General features: G+C 45.1%; 1 protein-coding gene across 1 annotated transcript in view; it reads left to right on the top strand.

Moving 5' to 3' along the window:
- Nucleotides 1-13,686, top strand: part of MARCH3 (membrane-associated ring finger (C3HC4) 3, E3 ubiquitin protein ligase) — a 150,412-nt gene extending 136,726 nt beyond the window's left edge. The window contains exons 4-5 of the mRNA XM_011942089.1: nt 5,187-5,396; nt 12,768-13,686. Of these exons, the coding sequence (XP_011797479.1) occupies nt 5,187-5,396; nt 12,768-12,926 (369 nt within the window). The 3' untranslated portion in view covers nt 12,927-13,686. The remainder of the gene's footprint in view (nt 1-5,186; nt 5,397-12,767) is intronic.
- Nucleotides 13,687-17,107: the final 3,421 nt, after the last annotated feature.

Genomic DNA, 17,107 nt, shown 5'->3' with positions numbered 1-17,107 from the left:
CCTCGCCCGGCTAGTTTTTTTTGTATTTTTAGTAGAGACGGGGTTTCACCGTGTTAGCCAGGATGGTCTCGATCTCCTGACCTCGTGATCCACCTGTCTCGGCCTCCCAAAGTGCTGGGATTACAGGCTTGAGCCACCGCGCCCGGCCTAAATATTCCTTCTTGTACTGATAAGTACAGTTAAGGTGTAACCTTTTTCCTCCCCTTCCATCCAGCTACTTCCTGACCCCATGCTTTACTAAAAACTATGATATAGAATAGTTAGGGGCACAGTCTTTGGAGCTAGGCTTCATGAACCAAAGCCACGACCAATCTTGTGTAAGTTATTTAAATTCTCTGTGTCTCATTCTCCCTATCTATAAAATGGCAATGATAATGATTCTAAGATTATTGAGGAGTAAATGAATTATTAGATGTAGCATATAAGATAGTGCTTGGCATATAGTAGGGGCTGAAGAGATGTAAGCTCTTCTCATTCATTTAGCATGAGGTGCCTGCTATGAGGCAGGCCCTGTGCTAGATACCAGTGATGTAAAGGTAAGTTTGAATAGGAAGACAGACACACGAACAAGCCTGCCTTCTGCCTCTTCCTGTTCTTTATTAATGCTTAGGAGACGAGGATACTACTACAGAACAGGTATAATAGTCAATGTATATACCCCATAACTGATAAGAAAGGTAGAAGGTATAAGAGCCAAAAATGTAATAGGACAATAATCGAGGAGGTCAACCCCTTGTCTATTATGAATTAGGTCACAATGCATGATAATGTAGCTGAGATTAAACACCCAGAAATTAGACCTCATCGTGGTTTGGCAGAAGAATTGACACAGACCAGAACAAGAGCCTAAGAAAATTTTCTAAAAGTACCATGATCACATCCTGGCCAGCCAACTAAACATTCAGTTACCAGATGTACCCAATAAAACAGCAGGACTTAAATATGTCCCACCTAGCTGAAAAGTTAAAAAGCCTTGCAGACACAAGCATACACACACAAATGCCATTTGGTACAAAAAGAAAATGTTAGTAGGAAAACAAGGAAGAGACCTGTGAGGCTCTTCCTCATATGTCTTTAAATTTCACCTCTGATACCCACTTGCTATCTCTCCTTAGGTGAGTTATTAAACTTTCTCCTCCCTGGTGTTTATATCTATGGACTGGGGATACTGTTATCACCTACTACGTAAGACTGTTGTGAGGACTCAGTGAGATATTGTATAATAAACTCCAAGCTGTAGCACTGAGCCTGCCCCAGCCTTCTCTCAGTACTAGCTGTTTTGCTGTTTTAGTTTGCTGTGCGCTAGCTAGACATCTACCTCCCCTGACAGCCTTGCCTGTCCCTCTCTCTCACTCTGTGTGTCTGTCTGTCTGTCTCCCTGTTTTGTACACAAGTAATATATACACATATATTTATACAAGGAATCCATGTTCATTTTACAAAAACAAGAAAATAATGTACAAAAAAAATTTTAAACCACTCACAGTGCCACCACCAAGAATAGCTGTTATTTTGCTAGGTGTCCCCCTGTTCTTTATGTGAATACACTCTGTGTGTGTAAATGTAAATGTCTGTCTCTGTGTAAGTCTGTCTTACATATATAGGATCATACTATACATTCTGTCCACTAGAATTTTTTTCTGCTCAGCAATATGTCATGCCAGTAAATATAAAATGTACATTAGCATTTGAAATTGCTATTAATATATAGTATTCTATGTTAAGTAAATTCCATAATTTATTTAGACAATTCCATATTGCTAGAAACATAAGCTGTAATCAAATTTTTCTCTGTTATAAACTTTGCTTGTATTAATATTCTGTATTGATTTATGGATATAGCTGGATACTTAGTGGCTCTTACCATAGCCAAGGGTAGTTTTCTCTTTTCCTCAATGAGGATGGATGATTGCTACTGATCTTGCTCACAAACCTGCCTTTGTATAATAGATAACATTTGGAGCTCTGCAGAAGATACATAATTTAACATGATAGTACCATGTAAAGTACTCCATACCTAAATACAACCAGCAGCAAACAACACAAAGAGTAAGCTGAACTCCCCAAAACTAGAGTTAACAAGGTACAGAATTCATCTTATTGGGTGATCATGGACATATAAATACGGAAGATCAAAGCACAATTAGAAAACAGGAAACTGGGAACAAGCAATTATAATCTCTAGTTTGTCTTTGCACATTTATTTTGCATCAGGCAGAGATAAACATTGATTCATAATTACCTCCTCCCCTCCTTCCATATCTAAGTCATTTCATTGGGTAATGTCAAGGGCCACATAAATAAGTAAAGTACTGAATTAGTTTTAATAAAATGCATCCAGAATTCCCAAGCAAAAGAAAGGAAGGGAAGTCTTAGCTAATGAGGTCAGCATTTCTGTGTACATAGGTAGCATATGTATTCAGGTCCTACTGTTCCAAAATGGAGGTACAGAGAAGAGTACACCAGATGTCTATCTGCTTCCAGGGAAAACCCAAACCATGAGGAGAATTGGGTTGGTCTGCTATAACTTGGTCACCATTGTTTAAGAATCTGGATGTCTGAATGTCTTGCAATTTTAATTTTTGAATATTCACTAACATCTAAATAAGAGTAGAGATCTTGGCCGGGCGCGGTGGCTCAAGCCTGTAATCCCAGCACTTTGGGAGGCCGAGACGGGCAGATCACGAGGTCAGGAGATCAAGACCATCCTGGCGAACATGGTGAAACCCCGTCTCTACTAAAAAATACAAAAAACTAGCCGGGAGAGGTGGCGGGCGCCTGTAGTCCCAGCTACTCGGGAGGCTGAGGCGGGAGAATGGCGTAAACCCGGGAGGCGGAGCTTGCAGTGAGCTGAGATCCGGCCACTGCACTCCAGCCTGGGCGACAGAGCGAGACTCCGTCTCAAAAAAAAAAAAAGAGATCTTGATCCTCTTCTCAGTTCAGCTTCTCAATCACCTGGCACCAACATTTAACTTTACTGAGCCTCTGTAAAATTAAGGTACAATAATGCCCTATTTCTACTCTCCACTTGATAGTGATATTTCCAGTACTTAGGCAAGAACATGTTAATTAATAAGAGCTCTTTGAATTTCTTTGAAGCTGCTGAGATGTCTGAGGTGGCATGACAACACATGCAGGATTAATATCATTTGCACTTATTTTGGTATTTATATTAAATATTTATAATGCAGTATTTAAATTCACAGACAAGTCAGCTCCCCATTATCTATGTTTTAATATTTATTTCCACTTTTGAGGTGAAACTGACTGTATTCACCATCTCAACCCATGTTTAAGGTGGATTGTCTCTGAAATGTGGAATGTTGGGGATTCATGCAAACATTTGAGGAAGGGCACCTCCCAGAAAACTTTCTTTGGTGCCTTTTACCACCTGCCTCTTTTACTCAGTCATTGGGGTTTTGCCAGGCCTTACACTGCTCTTTCCTCAACTTGTTTCCCTCTTTGCAGCTTTTCTATTTTGTCCTTCCATCCTTGAGCATGGCCTTCCCCTCCCTCTCCTGTCAGCCCCACCCGCTCTTGTCTCACCCATCATGGCCCTTCCCTTCCTCCCAGTGGTTTTGTAGGATTTGCTGCCCTGGCCACTTGGGCTGTCTCCTTGGTGGCCAGTGCTCCTGTTTGGCAAGCCAGCTGTGTGGCACTGCTGGGCACGCATCAGCAGACAGTCAATGCTAGGTCCCTGTTTGTTGGTAGGGACAAAATGGAAGACAGAGTGTGCTAGTGTCTCTCCTTACCCCAACCCCATCGTCTGTGTTTGACCCCACCCCTTCTCTGGACAACTTGGCCTCTGTCGTTACTACATGGAACAGTGAGATGGGAATGTCAAATTATCTGTAGAGTGTTTCAATGCTAATCTGAAGAAAAGCTATCAGGCCTCATTAGCCATGTGAATTGACACCAGTATGTAAGCACTGAATTACATATATTGTCGAATGGATTTTGGAAAGCATTATAGCAGGCATTAAGCAGGTACCCAAATGGGAGGACAGCCATCCTGTTTTCCTAACTGTAGAAATTATCTTTAGTCTTTCAACAAGCATGAGGTTTTCCCCATCCTTTTGGGGATTGGTTCAGTCAAGATGGTAGCATAATCAAGATGTCAGAGATGTGCCTAAGTGAGGAGGTTCAGGATCCAAAAGCCAAGAGAGGGCATTAATGCGTTCATGGCGTCAGGTGAGTCTTATTCTATGTTGGCTCTCCCCAAGACTATCCTCAGGCTCAATTATTCACTAAAAGGACTCACAGGACTCAGAAAAAAACTGTTATACTCATGGTTATGGTTTATTACAGCAAAGGGATACAGATTAAAAGCAGAAAAGGGTAAAGGTGCATGGGGCGAAGTCCAGGATAAACAAGACACGGGCTTCCAGGTGTCCTTTCCTAGTGGAGTCAAACAAATGTGCTTAATTTTTCCAGCAATGATTTGTGACAACATGTGCGAAGTATTTGCCAATCTGGGAAGCTCACCTGAGCCTTAGTATTCAGGATTTTGACTGGGATCAGTCACACAGACATGGAATATCTGCATGACTGACCTCAGCTACTCAAACTCCAGCCTCCCAGGGCAAAAATAGGTGTTCACCATAAATCACATTGTTGACATAAAGTATCTGATCGTACTAGTATTGTGGTCCAAGGCCTCTGGCATGCAAAATACTCTTATCAGGCAAAATATTACTAGGACTCAAAGCTCATCTCTCAGGAGCTGGTCAAGAGCCAGCCCTAAAAATAGGCCTGTCTTGGGAATGTGCAGGGCTTGAGCAACCCAACCCTTTCCTGTACACATTCCCAGGGTCAAGACACTGGAAGACTTTGGACACATGACTGAACTTCTCCTACCTCAGCTGTTACCTTCCAACAGTAACATTCTCTCTTCCTTCCACATGGGATCATTGTGATTCAGAATAGTAACGACTATTTTCACAAAAAGTAGGTCATCTACAGCAAGGAGACTATAAATTATTATTGTTATTTGTATCATATCATTATTATTCAGGGGGCGGGGCATAGGAATGAGCCCTGAACGCTTCCTTGTTATCTCATAACAAGACAGAAATGCCTTTTCCCAAGGTTCTGAAGGCAAAGATAACTTCAGAGCAGCATTTCTCCACTCCACACTGGCATTTAACCTTCTCCCTTGCTCTTCTCTGTCTCCCTTTACCTGGCAGTGGCTGAGAAATCCTGGCCCCCAGCATGAGAAGCGGACTCTGTTTGGCGACATGGTGTGCTTCTTGTTTATAACTCCCCTGGCCACCATCTCGGGCTGGCTGTGCCTGCGGGGCGCCGTGGACCACCTGCACTTTAGTAGTCGGCTAGAAGCCGTCGGGCTGATTGCACTCACTGTCGCACTCTTCACTATTTACCTCTTTTGGACACTAGTAAGTATGGGCCGTGGCTGGGGTTCAGGCCATTTGGGGCTGGCAGCCTCAGCGCTGGCACAGGCCTTTCCTCTTGTCTGTAATACGTCTCACCTGCCTGGTAGAAAGCAGACCTTCAGATGCTGGCAGGAGCGTGAGATTTGGTTTATGACTATGTGCCTTTGTCTGTGTGTGTCTGTGATGCTAAGGCAGATCACATAAAGAAAAAGCTCAGCTTCTGGGTGTCCATCAGTCAAAGACACAGACACACCTTGGACGTTTCCCTCCTCTAGTACTCTAGGACTCCATCTGTTATGAGGCATGGCATTTTCTTTCTCTTGTTTATATTTCTCACTTTTGCTGGGATTGTAGTATATTATGAATGATGCACTTGGCCGCTGTTGCTGTCACTGCCTGCACCGACCATGAATCCTCCCTGCTGGTTATTTTCTTCTTACGTCCTGACACAGCCTAAAGTCTTTGTTGGACGTGGAGGCGCACTTTGCCTGATGATTATTCTGTGTGTTGGGATATTGACTCTGCTGCCCATAAAAGCACTAATTTGTCTAGCTGAGAAGCTGCCACCAAAGAAAGGCCATTTCCCAATAAGTGTTCTCGCTCTGTATGAGGAAGAATTTTTAAATATCCCTGTTTACATCCTTTTAACTTTTAACTTCATGCAGTAGGTTGATTGCTTGAGTACTAGTTGACAGCACCCACAAAATGCAACATTTGATCTCTCTCTTTATGCTTTCTTCTGGGAGCTGCAGGGAAGGACATCACTGTCTCCTAGAATATTTTCAGAAGCTGGGCCCCCTGCTTCCTGGCATTACTCTCCTGTGCCTGCTCGTTTCTAATCTGAGCACGTTCCATTGTTATTCAATATGTATTTCCTGTCTAAAATGTACCATTCCCATATCCCATAGCACAGTGTCAGCATGTGGAAGCTGCTTCTAGCACATACTTCCTCTCTTTCTCTGTCTCCCAGACTCTGTTCCTCCAGCTGCCACTCCCAAGACCCTGTTCATTTCCCTCTTCTTCATCATATGGCTCTTCCAGCTCTGTGCCTCCCCTCCAGTGAGAGTGTTCAAACAGTAAGGAGATACGTTTCAGTTTCAGTAAAGAGGGAGTGTTCTAATGCTAAGAACTTACCTGAGTCTTATGGTTGATTTAGACATTCTGTTCCCAGGCTAATGAAGCCCCAAGCAAAACTATTATTGCCTCCTTTAGAAGTCTACACTTCCGGCCAGGCGCGGTGGCTCATGCCTATAATCCCAGCATTTTGGGAGGCTGAGGTAGGCGGATCACTTGAGGTCAGAAGTTCGAGACCAGCCTGGCCAACATGGAGAAACCCTGTCTCTACTAAAAATACAAAAATTAGCCGGGCGTGGTGGTGCACGTCTATAATATCAGCTATTTGGGAGGCTGAGGCAGGAGAATTGCTTGAACCCAGAAGGCAGAGGTTGCAGTGAGCCAAGATCATGCCACTGTACTCCAGCCTTGGCGAGAGAGTGAGACTCCACCTCAAAAAAAAAAAATAGTCTATGCTTCCAAAGTACGTCCTGGTTCATTTTTAATGAGGGAATGAAGCTGTTCCAGAAGCTTCCATTGTGATGGGAGAAGGGTTAGAAATAAGAAATGAAGGAGTCTAAGCAGCACCATCTAACTCTTGGTCCACAGCACCACCCTGGGAAAGTCATCTGACCTCTGTGAGGCTCAGTGTCCTCATCTGTCAAGTGGAAATACTGGTAATGCCCATCCTGCCAAATTCCCCTGGTGTTAGGAGATTTAAGTCAACGTGTGTATGGGAAAGTACTTTGGAGAATAATATAAGCTCTTGCCATGTTTAGAGGTTTTCTAGTCTACAGTTCTTTTTAGAAGAGTGCCTATGATGAAGGATGGATGAAGTGAACTTAAATGCTGGGCTTTCAAAACCAATGTAAGGCCTTTCTGAAATCCTGCTTTGTAAAGCATACACTTATCTAACAAGAAAGAAACAAGGTGATAGGTGGCTGGAAAGGAAGGAAGAGAGAAAGAAAAGAAAGAAGGTTATCTTGAGAAAAAATGGATGTGACCTTGTTTCATCTCCCATCTCAGGTGAAAGAAAGGTTTGGGTGGAAAAGGTACCTAGACTAGGCTGTTTCAGGAAAATGGTAACATATTTCATTCCAGAAATATTTCTCACGGGCAGTGCTAGGCATGCATTTAGAATCCAAGGGCCCTGTGTTTAAACCCAAGATTTAGCATCCTAATAATGGTGTAAATTCAAATAGGATACTTAACCTCTCTGTTCATCCTTCCTCTTATACAAAAAAAAAAAAAAAATACAGGAAATAATTGATAACCACTGGGTCAATGGGTTATTGCAAAGAGTACATGAGATAACATCTGAGAACATACATGCAAGCACCTAGCAGAGTGTTGGCCCCAGGCTCCCTCCTGCGGCTTCCCTACTCTGTCAGCTTCCACCCTCCCCTTGGCCTTTATAGAATGCAAAGTTAGGGTAGGGAAAGTAAGGCATCTCTCCCCTTTGACTGGTGTGAAAAACGTGCTGTGGAGTCAGCTCAGCAATAGGTTACTGAACATAGAATAACTCCATCCCAGATAAATGCTGTACTGAGCAGCCCTGGCAAGAGCTGTAATTCAGAAGCTGACAGCACTTGGAAACTGCCCTGCAGCAGAAAGCCATTGTAAACAAGCTGTCAAGCTTAAGGAGAATATGCTGTGAAAATGTCTGAGATAAACAAACACGGTGTCAGTCCAAGCCTGGCTCCTCAGAGGAGCCGTTCCTGGAAGGGCCTCCCTGGTACTGTGAAGAAGGACAGGCGCTCATGCTGCACGCCTCAGAGTGCCTTGGAGTTTCTGGCAGGCACACATGGCGATGCGGGTCCAGCCTTGACACACCCTCAGGGAGTCCCACTTTCTGGAATCTGCGGTGTTCCAGGAGCACACCTGGGCCCCAGGAGGCCAGGGCCTTGGCCAGCTCCACCCTAAGAGCTCAGGTAGAGGTGTCCCAGAAACATCACTGTCCATGTCACAAGTGATTTGAAGCCCGTGGACAGACACAACGACAGCTGGCTGAGAACTGAGTCCACATTAAACATGAAGAAATTGTCGGTAATGGACTTGGTGTTAGTCCCAGTCTGGAGCTTGGAGGAGAATTGAGGCACCGTGTATAGGAAGTCTTTCCACTCACTGCATCACTGGTGCAACCAGTGTCCAGCACAGAAGGGAATGAATGAGCGACCGGGTTCCTCAAAGGCTGACTCCTGGTCCCATGGTTTGATTGTTTAAATTCTTCTTATAAAAGGGGAACCGCCAATGGAATGTTGTCCCAACAAGACTCACTGTGGGGCTGCTTTAGACACATCCCCTACAAGACCTACGAGCAGCTTGAGGGTATTCAGCGGTATTTCCCCGTGACCAGTTCACTCCTAGACTCCTTTTCCCCAGTGCAGTCAGAGATAGGTGAGCTGGGCACATTGCTGGGGAGGCCGTTTGCCAAGGCCTCGTCCCACTGATATCCCTATATCCCTGAGTCACACCGTCACTTCCAGACAGAAAGGGCAAAATCAAAATATATAATCAGATATCCCAAAGCCTTCTGTGGCTTTTTTTTCTTTTCTTTTCTTTTTTTGAGAGGGAGTTTTGCTCTTGTTGCCCAGGCTGCAGTGCAGTGGCGTGATCTCGGCTCACCGCAACCTCCGCCTTCCGAGTTCAAGTGATTATCCTGCCTCAGCTTCCCTAGTAGCTGGGATTACAGGCATAGACCACCATGCCCAGCTAATTTTGTATTTTTAGTAGAGACAGGGTTTCTCCATGTTGGTCAGGAGGTCTCGAACTCCCAACCTCAGTTGATCTGCGTGCCTCGGCCTCCCAAAGTGCTGGAATTACAAGCGTGAGCCACTGCGCCCGGCCGCCTGCTGTGACTTTATAGGACACCTTTGCCCCAGCCGCAGTCACCTCCCTTATGGGAAGAGTAGATGCTAACATTTTCTAACCCTTCTCATAATGTTCATGTGATCACGGCTCTTTCCTTGTACAGCAGACTTGCCCATGATAGGAGGTTAGTTAGGTGAATAAACTAAGAAACTTCAGGAAGCCCATCCCATAAGGAGTAGTATTTTTAGAATAGTGGCCCTATACTGTCTTCCTCCTCTCTCTTAAACTCAAAACTTTAAGAAATATCTAAGTGAAATTCCTGGCATTATTGTTTTAGCATCTTTTTATTTTATGTTTTCTTTTTCCTCGCTGCCTTATTCTTCTTCTAAATTAGACCTCCTTTCTTTCCGGCTATATCGCATTGCAGGGATGCAGTGTCTTGGAGCATCTAGAGAAGTAGCATTAACCCAGGGCAATGCAAACCTGTGGTCTCCTTGGCGTTGTGCTCAACTGCCTTTATTTTCCCTGACAAAGAAGCATCTTCTTATGATGCTGGCTTTTTATTGATTGAATTTGCCTGCAGACGGTGGTGATTAACCACAATTAAAATAGATTAATGTGTAATAAGATCTCATCTGTTTGTCTACACAAGCGGGCTGAATTTTTAAATTTTCTGGCCAAAGAACCAGGAGACCCGCTAAGTCATTGACTCCCTGTGTCCCTTGAAGCAGCGCGTCTCAGGCTGGAATGCACATGCGCATCACCTGGGATCTTGTTAAACTGCACTCTCGAATTCCTTAGGTCTGGGTGGGGCCTGAAATTCTGATATTCTAACAAGCTCCCACGTGATGCAGCCTGCTGCTGATCCAGGACCACGCTGAGAGCAGAGCCTTAAAGAAAATAGCCCAATCCCTCTCTGTCTCTCTTTTTCATCTTCTTTTTTTTTTTTTTTCTGTTACCCTGTATCTAAAGGGTGTCACAAAATTCTTTCTCATATTTAAGACACACAAAATAACAGCCCAAGAACACTAAAATGTATGCTCTGTGCCCTGTGCTAGGTATTCTATATGCATTACATCAAGTATCATTATTCACATCTTACAAACAAGGAAACTGAAGCTTGTTGACAGCAAATAACTTCCCCAAGTCATGCAACCACTAAGTAGAGGATGCAGATTCCAGGCCCATGTGCCTGGCTCTGGAGCCTGCGGCCTGCACTCATAGCTACTTCTCCAATTACTAATGCCAGTGTGCGCAGCTCTCAGCATCATGGAAAAGGGGACTCTTTATTTGAAATCCAGCTTTCCCGTAATGTTGCCAGATTCCAGACTTCTTATATTGCCAGAGTTCCTTATTAGTATAATACCTGTCTGCATTCCACCTCTTTCCTGCCGTTGGCCCTGAACAGCTGGCTTCCCAGCCTGCCTCTCCTATATTCGTGAGTGACACCAAGCAGCAGCAGGACAGAATAGATACAAGAGAATCAAGCTTGAAAAAACAACCAAAATGATCCACTTTGGCATGTTTAGGGACTTTTAAAGAAAAGCACATCTGTGTGAGTTTAAAAGCGTATATTTTCATACTCACCTCTCTCTGGCACTCAGCCCGTGACATCTGCTTTCTAGCCTCAGAAATTTGAATAAGTGGCCTTGAATTTCATGACCCTGCCGTGAAGACTAAAAAGTCCATTCTGATCAAGGGCCTGCACTTTCATCTACTTCCAGAAACTCGAGCCCAAGTCATCAGACCAGCCTACTTTCTGACCACCACAGACCTTTAGTGGGATCAACACAACCCATCCACTCCCAGATAATGAAACAGCCCAGACCTGATTTGTCACTCCAAGCTCATGGGCTCCTTCCTTTCCAGCACTTACCTACACATCAGACTCTGAATTTCTTGGACAGTCCGTCAATGTTTTATGCCGGCCTTCTCCAAAACAGACTACAGGTTTAAGCATCTCATTCCAATGTATGTACATAAAAAGCGAGCACCTTGGCCGGGCACGGTGGCTCACACCTGTAATCCCAGCACTTTGGGAGGCCGAGGTGGGTGGATCACCTGAGGTCAGGAGTTCGAGACCAGCCTGACCAACATGGTGAAACCCCGTCTCCACTAAAAACACAAAAATTTGCCAGGCGTGGTGGCACATGCCTGTAATCTCAGCTTCTCAGGAGGCTGAGGCACAAGAATCACTTGAACCTGTGAGGCGGAGGTCGCAGTGAGCTGAGATCATGTCACCACACTTGAGCCTGGGTGACAGAGCAAGACTCCATCTAAGAAAAAGAAAAAAGGGGCCGGGCGCGGTGGCTCAAACCTGTAATCCCAGCACTTTGGGAGGCCGAGACGGGTGGATCACAAGGTCGGGAGATCAAGACCATCCTGGCTAACACGGTGAAACCCCGTCTCTACTAAAAAATACAAAAAAAAAATTAGCCGGGCGAGGTGGCGGGCGCCTGTAGTCCCAGCTACTCGGGAGGCTGAGGCAGGAGAATGGCATGATTGCAGTGAGCTGAGATCCAGCCACTGCACTCCAGCCTGGGCCACAGAGCGAGACTCCGTCTCAAAAAAAAAAAAGAAAAAAAGAAAAAAGAAGAGGCTTAAGTTTGAAGCAGTGTTGCAATCAGAAAATATAGGATGCTTATTCGCTCATTCATTTACTCAGCAAACTCTTTTGAGCAACTTCCTAAGTGCCAGGCACTGTAACATGTAACAGGTGCTGGGCATGCAAAGATGAACACAACACAACCCCTGCTCTCAAGATGCTTCTAGTGCAGGGCGAGAGAAAAACATGCACAGTGCTGTTCAGGACACTCAGTGCCATGTGGGTAAGCTTGAAGCACAGTGGGCACCCAAGGGAGTCATGTCCCACCCCCTCAAGAAGATTTATTAGGGGAGTTAGTGCCCATGCTGCGATTTCCTTACTGGAAGCTGTAGAATGCTAGAGCTGGATGCAATCAGGAATCACCCATTGGGGCCATCAAGCTGTTGTGCAGGTTGTCCACAGGACAGTACAAAGGGTGTCCTTCATATCATAGTATGAATGAGATCCTTTGAGTTATGCAGACTCTAACTTGCAGGAAGGTATGTGAAGCCCTAGCATCCCACTCATTTAACAGAGAAGAACCTAGGCACCTGATAGGCACATTGCCGAGGTCACACAGCTGGGCAAGGGCTGGCATTGTATCCACCACTAGTCCAAAAATAAATCCAAACTCAGAAAGAACCTCATTTTCCCATTTATATCCTGAATTTACCCAGTATGAGGAGGAACAAAGGAAGCCACCATGCAAGCCCTATCCATGTGTCCACACATAGGGTGCTCTTTGGCTGCTGCCCAATCTCTCAACACTCACTGCATGCCAGAGCCATTTTGCTCAGGGTTCTTGCCCTGCTTTAGTGCTTCCAGCTCTTTGAAGCTCTTTCAAATGACATATTTGTTTCTTGTATTGATTATCCACTTCTGCTCACTTGAATTCTTTTCTCTTCCTTTTCCTCTCCCACCCCCAGGTGTCATTTAGGTACCACTGTCGATTGTACAATGAGTGGCGTCGGACCAATCAGAGGGTGATTCTCCTCATTCCAAAGTCTGTCAATGTACCTTCTAACCAGCAGTCCTTGCTGGGCCTCCATTCGGTCAAGAGGAACTCGAAGGAGACAGTTGTTTGACGTTTGTGTGGTTGGTTGGTTGATTCATTTTTTGGGGTTTGGAAGTGTCTGCACTGGGGTCATGCACTGAGCCACCCCCAAGCCCTTCCTTAAGGCTGTAGGTCTAAGAACATGCACATTGCCCCGAACAACGACCTCCAGCAGAAGAAAGCAAATGCTGTTTTACTTCAAATCATGGATGCTGCAATCATATGATATTTGCTAAGCTGCCAAACATGTTTATTTAGCAGATACTGTATGGAATTTTCTGAACACCTCTTTAACGTTTGAGGAAGGTTGTCCTGCTACGGATGCAATTCAATTCTTCCTTTTTTATTACTATTTCAAACATATATATATATATATTAAACTTAGATGATAATCAAAATCAAAAAGCCAACATAAAAACTGGTTTCTTGGTTTGGTTGGGTCTTATTTGAGTTAGTTTATTTGTTTCTCAGTTTCTCTTATGGATTCTTTGGAGTACTTTGGTAGCCTGAGTGGTCTTTTTCATCTTTTTCTGTCTGTTACTCAAGGAGACAGCATAACAGATGCAGAACAAGCATATTTGAAGAATGTTTTGTACTAAACTTCATTTAATTATTCAGTTTTTAAAGGGAAAAAGGGCGTGGCAACTCTCCACATAGTGAGCTGTTTATTTAAATATCATTAAGGAGAAAAAAAATATGGTGAGATGCTCGCTCCTTTCAACTTGTTTGGTACTGACAGCTGATAGAAGCTATTTTCTAATAATAAATAATCCAGTGTGTGAAAGACAAAACCCACTGATTGCAATACTCTTTTTTAAATCGTAAAACCTGTGAAGTTTCTCAAAGCAGGTTTTAAAAGGAAAAGCAAAAAGGTTGGTGTTCTCACTCCCATCTCGTTTAGTGCATGTCTTAATTCTGCATTCATAATGAATTGGAGGATCATTAGACATTTCTAGGAACCCTAGACCTGTTTTGCATATCAATTAGCATTCCCATTGCTCTATTGAATTTCTAGCTTGACAGGTAGATGTGGCAAAAAAAAAAAAAAAAAAAAAAAAAAATGTCCTAGCAGCCCTGCACTTATTCTAAGACCCCTTTGTCTGATTTTTTTAACAAGAGCCCCACACAGTGCCTTCCCCCAACCATGAGCCAATTCTGTCACAGTCCGAAATAGACTTTTTCTAAGGGTTTCGTGTCCCTCTTTTATCCGTCGCAGGGTAAAGGGTCTGATCCGCAGCCTGCATTGTGCGGGCGCCGAGGCAGGAGCGGATGTCTTCTGAGGAGAGCGCTGGCCGGGGTTGACTCTCAGGCTCCCGGCTGTCCGCCCGCCCACACACAGCGAGGAGGGGCGGAGCCCTGCTTCGGGAATGCTTAAAATATGGAATTCTAGAACATGACCCACATTCTGAGTATCACTCCAGCATCTGCCTTGTGCTCCCCAAGTGGGAACACGAGAAGTGCAAAGGAACAGGCAGCGAGGAGGGTAGCGATTTTTGTCTGCAAATAGATGGAGCTGATGCAGGTGTCCCCTTTGTCGGGGAGCCCTCCATTCACTGGCTGCCCCCAGCGCTGCCTGGGGAGGGAAGCAGCTGTACTGCTCTCCACCGCAAAACCCAGATGTGTTTTATGGCTTGTGACAATAGATTTCCTCCCCACCACGCTTCACTTGGACACTTCAATTCCAGTAATATACGTCTCAGCCCTTCTGTTTACTCCGCCCTGCTCACCCCCCTGGGCTGTCATTAGCTGCACCATCACCAACAGTTTCTTAATTGACCTTTTTAAAATGCTGGACACCACCGGCTGCACACAGCTGCCACACATTAAATTTCCAGAGCAAATAGTCCAACTTGGTAGCTGGTGAATTGCAGCCCTGTAATATACTTGATAAATGACGTCCACCCAGCCTTAGTCCCTGAACTGTCAGGTGAACGAACCGTGACGCCTCTCAACTGAATGCCACAACATTCATGAGAGGACCATCTCCCTTCTCCTCCCTGCTTCTTCCATGAATTAAGGAAGCAGATTTCCAGGATGATTTCCTGTCAAGGTTGGTTGCAGAGAATTCCTGCCATCTCGGTTCATGAGATGAGACATGACACCATCACAGGCAGCCAGGTCCCAGGCAGTTCAATGGGGATCCTGCGTTAGGAAGGGTTTGCACATTAATACTGTGCCTGTGCCACACCTCTTTCCTTCGTGTTTGCATCCCTGCCCTATGAAGTAAAGCAGAGTCCAAGATGCAAGGAGTGGATTGCATGTGGGATGGTGGCAGGACACCCCTGGCAGCCAGGCAGAGCATCAATGCCTCCCTTCCCAGGTCACCAGCTTGGGACCTCCTTGTGAGAGGCTCTGATCTCCATCGGCATCAGGGCCCATAGGGGATTCTGAACTCTTGGAGGATATTTCATCCCCTCCAAGCCATGCTCCCTGGAAAGGGCTACACCTGCAGGAAGGGGTGCCTTTTGTTCATGGGTACAGAGGCACGGTGCAGCTTACCAGCACCCTTGCTAGCCTAGACCTCTTCCTGTACTTCTTTTTGAAAGATCAAGAATGAAGAGGAAGAGATGAGGAGTGGGGGTCCTTTACCTAAAGGACCCTGGTGGTTCATTGCTTCTCTTCCACGGACTTTTTTAAAAACTCCCTCTCTTCCACACTCCTTGCTGTGATTCTGTCCTCATCATTTTTCTTGAGAATATCATGTAGAGATAAATGTGCGTCACACAGTGAAGGCAGGAGGTGAATTAACAACTAAGACAAATCCAGCATGCTCTTGCCTGCCCTGCATGTGTACTCATTTGGGGAAGGACGGAGGACACAGGGCATCGACAAATTCTACAGCTCCTCAGAGAACAGAGCAGAGACTCAGATGAGCTGTAAAATCCATTAAGGAAAAATAAATGGCATGATTTGGAAGTTACTTTGATTTGTCTTTCATTGTCCTAGTCTCCCCTGCCCCAAGTGCCTGGGCCCTGCCATGGATTAACACTTTCAGTGGGGCTGTAGCCATAGGCATTTCATTTTCAGTGAAAATAATTCATCTGGGGCATGGAGGAGCCAAAGGAGAAAACGGAATTGAAATCGCAGCCCAAATGACCCCACACTTGGGCAAGCAGCCAGCCTCTGGTTCCACTTCCTCCTAGGTCCTTATCGTTCCCGTCAGGACACTGACCCTGGCTGGGCTCTGGGTCTGCACCTGCACTGTGCACCTTTCTCCCACGTTTGAATCCCCTCAGCCTTGCCTGACACTCCACACAGCTTATGGAGCTGCCCACACTAGGAAATGCCCCATGGCCCAAAGAACCTGAGAAGGAAAGACAGCTAGGAAATGAAATCAGGAAATGCTTCCTTTCCACTTCAATCCAGAGTGTTCCTAGAAGCTTCCTGAAGGTCTGCCACACAACTTGTAGTCCCTAGTGCTAGAAGAGAAATGTAGAGTTGTGATTCTGATGCCTGAAGTAAAATGGGAGTTGAGCCAGTACATGGGGACAAGGTTCAGGCTTATTTTAGGACAAGCAGTTAGGGACCATGATGGACTTGGCTTGACATCATTCTTCCCAGCCAAGCATATGAGGACCTGCTTTCTGCAGACGGACCACGTGAAGCCTGGTGCTGCTGAGGTTGGAGTCATGAGAAGTTGGTCCTATGGCTTGTGATATCTGGACAACTGCTAACTCTCTCAAAATGTGTCGGTTCTGCAGAAATACATGGGCTACGATCCACCGATTTTGTTATTTTCTTTTTTTGTTTGTTTGTTTTTGAGACAAAGCCTCGCTCTGTCGCCCAGGCTGGAGTGCAATGGCACGATATCTCGGCTCACTGCAACCTCTGGGTCCTGGGTTCAAGCGATTCTCCTGCCCCAGCCTCCCAAGTAGCTGGGATTGCAGGTGTGTGCCACCACGCCCAGCTAATTTTTGTATTTTTTAGTAGAGACAGGGTTTCACCATGTTAGTCAGGCTGATCTCGGACTCCTGACCTCATGATCCGCCCGCCTCGGCCTCCCAAAGCGCTGGGATTTTTCTTTTTTTATTGCTGCCTTCAGATGATACATTTTTTTGTTTGTTTGTTTTGTTTTTGTTTTGTTTGTTTCACAAAAGTCTCAGTGTTTAGGAATTGGCTTTAGGACATTTTGCCTTCCTCTTGCTATTTCAGTCATTCTGGGGTGATCCTGACTCCTCTTCCCAACACGATAGAGTAGAAGAGAACCAGCTA

Source organism: Colobus angolensis, unplaced genomic scaffold (genome assembly GCF_000951035.1).
Source record: "Colobus angolensis palliatus isolate OR3802 unplaced genomic scaffold, Cang.pa_1.0 Scaffold206, whole genome shotgun sequence".
NCBI classification, from domain to species: Eukaryota; Metazoa; Chordata; class Mammalia; order Primates; family Cercopithecidae; genus Colobus; species Colobus angolensis.
This window is presented reverse-complemented; position numbering and strand designations above follow the sequence as displayed.